The sequence below is a fragment of the Temnothorax curvispinosus genome, unplaced genomic scaffold (assembly GCF_003070985.1).
Source record: "Temnothorax curvispinosus isolate PA1 unplaced genomic scaffold, ASM307098v1 QBEX01002265.1, whole genome shotgun sequence".
Taxonomy (NCBI): domain Eukaryota; kingdom Metazoa; phylum Arthropoda; class Insecta; order Hymenoptera; family Formicidae; genus Temnothorax; species Temnothorax curvispinosus.
Window position 1 is genome coordinate 29,123 of NW_020212045.1, and position 6,530 is coordinate 35,652.

General features: G+C 37.7%; 1 protein-coding gene across 1 annotated transcript; it reads left to right on the forward strand.

Annotated features, from left to right (window-relative positions):
• Nucleotides 1-2,583: 2,583 nt before the first annotated feature.
• Nucleotides 2,584-2,922, forward strand: LOC112468948 (stromelysin-2-like). The gene has a single exon (XM_025038382.1). The coding sequence runs from the start codon at nucleotides 2,584-2,586 to the stop codon at nucleotides 2,920-2,922; it is 339 nt and encodes a 112-aa protein (XP_024894150.1).
• Nucleotides 2,923-6,530: the final 3,608 nt, after the last annotated feature.

The window sequence follows — 6,530 nt, forward strand, 5'->3', positions numbered from 1 at the left end:
CGATTATTCGACGCGCGGTGTGCAACAACCTGGAAGAAACGTGTGAGAGAGAAAAGACGCCTGGCGCGCGAATATACGTAAAAGGTCTCGAGAAGAAGAGGTGGTTGGAGGAGATTCTCGGCAACGTCGACGCGACGATCGAGACCATCGACGCCGAGTACGACGAGGTCGATCGGCTTGAGTTTCTTCGCGCCGATCGCGCGTTTCGCTGCCGACGTTACCAACGGTGCTGCGCCATGGAGAACGTGATGAAGTTGCGCGATTGGTTGCGCAATTGAGCGACGCGAATGTCTCTCCAACATCGACTCCGCAAATTTAATGTAAAAAAACATTATATGTTACTCGTGTAACATAATTGCAGTTTTTAATGTATTAATCATTTTTTCCTATTGTATTATTCGTTTTTATTCCATATATATTTGTCTATTTATATTGTATTTACTCATTTTTTATTCCATCATATACATATATCCTTCTATCTATATTTTATTAAATAAAAAATTGACGTAAAATCTATTAACAATGGTATGTTCCTTTTTTTCGCATACCTACCCCGTATTTATATACATACATTATAAGCTACCGAGTGCGTGAAAATGGTCGGTCGCGGGAGCGCGATAATGCCGAGTGCGTAATAATGGCCGCTCGCGGGAACGCGATACCTCTTAACGGGATAAACAGAGAGAAAACGAGAGCGCGAGACGGGTGAGAGCGATAGTGCAATAAGGAAACGACCGAACGAACGAGAACGCTGAGACGCTCCAGCGCGAGGCGTGGATACGAGCGCGAGTGAGCGATAATGCCAAGCGTCAGATTGGGTGGAGTAGGGAGCGGTAAAGGAAACGCGATATCAATAACTGAAGCGTGCACCGCAAAACATATTTTCTTATAAAGGACACTTCTATTTTATAACGGAATATACAATGTTAAAACGGATTTCTTTCGTGTCCATTTTAATTAAGTGTGACCGACACTTTATTCATATATTAAAATCCTTTATATAAGTAAAACCAATAGTGATTATTATTAAGACAAACGTTGTAACGGATAAGGTAAAAGGACATGGTCATTGGTCCATCGTACATATTTAAAGCGGACAAGAAATAAAACATAACCACGGTGAAGATTATTTTTTTATAATATATATTTTTCTTATATTTATGTATACATATTTATTAAAATTTATTAAAATATATTAAAATATATTGTGTTTTACACTGTAAACTTTTACATTATTGTGTTTACACTTTTTTATAATATATATTTTTTTATATATTTATACATATTTATTAAAATATATTGTGTTTTACACTTTTTTCATTTCTTTTGGGAGCAGGGCCAACTCTCAGGGAGAGTATCATCGTCGTTAATGTTTATAACTCTGTCCTCTCGATTTTTCACGCGATTCTCCTTTTCGTCGCCAACATCGGCTCTCACTCTCTCTCGCGACCGCATTGTCCCGCACCTGATGACTCCTCGATCGGTGAGGCCAGCCGCGCGACATCGCGATGCATTGCGCGAATTTTTGTGACAAACAACCGTATTTGGTTACGCGACTTTTTTACGCTTCCAGGGAGGCGACGATGGCTCTACCAAAAAATATAAATATAAATATAAATAACAAATATAAAATATAAATATAAAAAATGTTATGTGATTATATTTAACAAATCTACTTACGTTTGCTCCAGCATTATGGAGTTCTCGTCGATGCGAACTGACATTTGAATACACGAGGGAACTTTTTCCTGTATATTTCTCAGTCGGAGCTACAACAGTCGCACAGAATCCGAAAACTCTTCTACCACCTTCACCAGAGAGGTGGTGTGTATTTGCAGAAGATTGACTATACTTTTAATGTCATTTAGCTTGTCCATTTTGTCTTTCGTTTCACTATGTTTAAAAAAGAACTGTTTGTGATAGAGCTGTGGATAGACTACACTCAAGTCTAGTCTCGAGTTCTTATATATATTGTAAAAAAAGGATGTTGCGATAAAAAAATATAGTAAAAATAGCATTTTTTGCGTCGAGAAAAAAATGCATCGAGGAAAATGCATTTTATCAAACCGACTCATCCGCCGGAATCGTCGACGCAATTTTTTCCACCCGAGACCCCGCCGTCACACCTATCCGCGCCGAGATAGCGCGACAAAGAAAGGATATCGCGGTAAAAAAAATGTAATAAGAATAGCGTTTTTTTGCGTCGAGGAAAAATGCATCGAAGAAATGATACATTTTATCATCCGCTGGAATCGACGCGTTTTTCCATCCGAGACCCCGCCGCACCTATCCGCGCCGAGAAAACGCGACAAAGGGAGGATATCGCGGTAAAAAATGTAATAAGAATAACGTTTTTTTACATCCGGGAAAAAATGCATCGAGGAAAGATGCATTTTATCAAACCGACTCATTCGCCGGAATCTTCGACACATTTTTTTCCCACCCGAGACCCCCGCCGCCACCTATCCGCGTTATCGCTAACGAGCGTCCTTGCGTAAACGTTCGCATCCGGAACGCTCATCGAGCAAACCGCAACGCACCGTCATCGCAGTTCCGCCATCTTTCTCTCTCTCGCTCTCGACGATGTGGCTCGCGTGCGTAATCGCGTTAACCGCGTGTTTTATCGCCGTGAGGTGCATCAATCCCAAAATTACGGACGAAAATTACGCGCTCACGTTCGATTACCTGCAGAAATACGGATATTTGTCCAAAGATGTGGACGCGGTTCCGGCTCAGAGACGAAATGACGTTCTTCGCAAAGTATTCGAGGATTTTCAGAAATACTACGATTTACCCAGCGATGGAACGCCTAACAACGAAACGCTGCAATTGATGAGTAAGCCGCAATGCGGTTTCCGAGATGTCCTGAAGCACGGAACGAAAGCGAGTCTATCCAAATGGCCGAAGACGCACCTGACGTAGGATTTTTACGTAGCCGACAAGATTGAGCTGAGCACGGCGCGGGCCCAGAGTTGCCATTTCCTGAGCCTGGTAGCATTCGGTCGCATATGGAGGGGATGGAGTGGGGATGGCCCTCGTGACTGCCCGTGACGTCACGTACCGCACACAAGCCACGTACCGTCGTACATGTGCGCTCGCGGCTTCGGGCAACGTCGAGTAACATCTCTCTACCGGGCCGCTCGAGCGCAGCGCTGACGATACGTTCAATAAAGAAAGAGTTAACGAAATCCACATTATAAGTAATTAGTTTTGAACAGTAAAAATATTTAGATATACATATTCTTTGTACATAATATATTTTTTATATATATATAATAATATTATAAAAATCCCAAAACAAAAAATAATGAAATGCCACTCTTGGCCAACGTGTACGTTTTGTTTAATGCCATATTAAATATATTTTAAAAACATTTTTTTTATAAAAATTTTGAAAACATTTTTTAATAAAAATGAAGTAATAATTTTTTAATAAGTAGAATAACTTTTTTTAAAATTAAGATCGGTATTTATATGTCGTATTTATATTACATGTACAACGTACATGTTGTTGCTCGACGGAAACCGCGAGAAGGTGGTGGTCTCTTCCGTCATAAAGTTTGAACAATTGTTATTAATTAATAAAAAATTAGAAAATTTTATAATTGTAATGCACACAAATTATTGCACACAAATATATTCAAACATAATATTAATACAATATATACAATACAACATATTACAATATAATACAACATATTAAACAAACAATTGTTTATACTTCCTATTCACTGAGCTCTCCTAATATAAGATAAAAAATAAAATGAAAAAAAAAAGAAAGTTATTGCAAATCGAAACTGAATAATGGATATAAGATTTTATTTACATCTGCAAATATTTTTTGTTATTTGTTTCTCTTTTGGACATTATTTTAGTGCGAAGGCGAAGGACCAGCAACTTCATCTGCAGCATATAAAGTAAGACTACTTTTTCGTTTTTTACAATTTGCATATAATACATCGGACGATATTCGAGACAAATGTTCTTCAGTTACTTTCAAGTTGATAGCTGTTTCGCCCCTCGCCTTCAACGTTGATTTTATTACGCAATTAGCATTAACAGAGATGGCAGACAGTTTGTTGCGATTCTTAGATTTTAAATCAGTTAAAATGGAAAACATTCTCTCTGGATCTGCATTGGAATCAGGGAGTGATCTAACAGCGCTTACAAGATTTGACAGCGAATATCTAAAGTCTCAGGATCAACGTATTGAACAAAAAACGTCATCCATTTTTCATTACATATATCCGACGTTTCGTCTACGAAAATAGAGAATTTTGTTCTCTGAAGTTTCTTTGCGAGTTGTTCAGTTTCAACCGGGCACAAAACATTCGAAAGAATCTTTCCCAAAACTTTCCCGCCCTCTAAAGGTTAACAAACGTTTTGACGTCTTGTTGATTGCCGTTGTGTCGCAGAGCTCTCCAAATAACTTGATTGTCCTCGTGTATCACGGTAATTCCATCACGGTAGATCACCATAATTTTTCCATACGCACATATACACGCAGATAGTGAGGGTTTGGAGTCATCAAATACTGTGGAAGTGACGAACCACGGGGTCCTGATCTCTATCTGCAAAACACACACACACACTCACACTCACACACACACACACGCAGAGAGAGAGAGGGTTTGGAGTCGTTAAATACTGTGGGAGTGACGAACCACGGGGTCCTGATCTCTTTCTGTAATACATAGACACACAGCACATACCATTTGCTTTTTTTTTATTTTTTTATTTTTTTTCTTCACTTATTTCTTTCTCTTTTTGTTTTATTTCGCTTTTTTCGATATGGAAGCGTGTGATGAATTGCGCAAAAAACCTAAGCGAAGTTTTGTAGAAGCTTGGCTTAGTGACGAGCGTTATAAATCATGGATACGTAAAGTATCATCTGACGAAAGTTTCTACTTTTGTACTGTGTGCAATGAAAGTTTTTCATGCAATGCAGCACATGTTTCCAGACATGCGGATTCTGCGTGTCACAGAAACAATTTAAAAAAAAACGTAGTTCCATCATTATCTAATGATGAAACTATTCATAATAACAATATAAGTAAGCCAGTTTTTAATTACGGATGGCTGGATATTGAGAATTTTAAATTATGGTTGCGTGCGGTTCCGCGTGACGAAAGTGCATGTTATTGTGCAATATGCAACAAACATTTTGCTGCTCGCTTAGTGCAGGTTCGTCGACATGCAAAATCCAAAAGTCACATAAATTTATGCCAAATACAAGGTATCGAAGCGGGTAAATCAAATGATGATTTTGTTACGCAAGATAATGAATTTTTTCTGTCGGTTGATGAGCGTACAAAATCAGCGGAAATACAGTTTGCCGCTTTAATTGCAGAAATTAATTTACCTCATCAGAATGCAGAAAAGATTCTGAGGTTTTTTCAACACATAGGAGAAGATCCTATTGCGTTGAAAAATATGAAAATGGGTCGAACAAAATGCACAAAAATTCTTTCGAATGTTTTGTGCCCGGTTGAAACTGAACAACTTGCAAAGAAACTTCAGAGAACAAAATTCTCTATTTTCGTAGACGAAACGTCGGATATATCTAATGAAAAATGGATGACGTTTTTTGTTCGATACGTTGATCCTGAGACTTTAGATATTCGCTCACAATTAGTGAAATTGATAAATATTGATGCAAGAAATTCGAGCGCTGAGAAGTTATTCCATGCATTTCAGTCAGAAATGTGGAAGCTACAGATTCCTTTTACAAATATAATTGCATTATCATGCGATAATGCATCAGTTATGACCGGAAAACACTCATCCTTTAAAACAAAATTGGAAAAATGGTGCAAGCGACTCCTAACCATGCCATGTCCATGCCATTCTGCTGCATTAAGTGCGCACGCTGCATGTGCAAAAATCCCATCATTTTGCGATGAATTTTTGAAAAAAACTGTTCACTACATTAACGGTAGTCCAAAACGTTCAGCAATTTTTCAGGAATTTACTGAGTGTTTCCAAGACAAGCATCTTAAAATGTTAAAATTTAGTGAGACACGCTGGTTGTCTCACCACGCATGCGTCGAAAGACTTTTCCATTCATGGAAAACCATTCGTTACTTCTTGCAAGAAATGGTTGTGAGTGATAAGACAAAATCTGCAGAATATCTTTTGTCAATGATGGATAACGTTGAATTAAAAGCGTATTTCCTTTTCCTTAAATATATCTTACATTATTTCAATTCTTTTAATGCATACTTTCAATCGACAGAAACGAGAATTCATTTATTACAGTTAAAATCGGTTGACTTTCTCTCCCAAATCTGTCAAAATTTTGTTAAAAAAGAGTATTTAGAAGACGTAACCACAATTGTAAATTTTTCACATAAAGATATTCAAAAAAATATAAATGAAATTTTCCTCGGATCCGACTGCGAGACATACTTAAATAATTTAATTAAGGAAGATCATGCGGACATAGTTATAACTGTTCGACAAAATTGTATACAATTTTATATTACTGCTGCGGAGGAAATATATAAAAGGTTGCCCATAAAAAATGAATT

Bases quoted from the DNA above. Each gene is read 5' to 3' on its own strand.
- LOC112468948 (XM_025038382.1), top strand. From the start codon at position 2,584: ATGTGGCTCGCGTGCGTAATCGCGTTAACCGCGTGTTTTATCGCCGTG.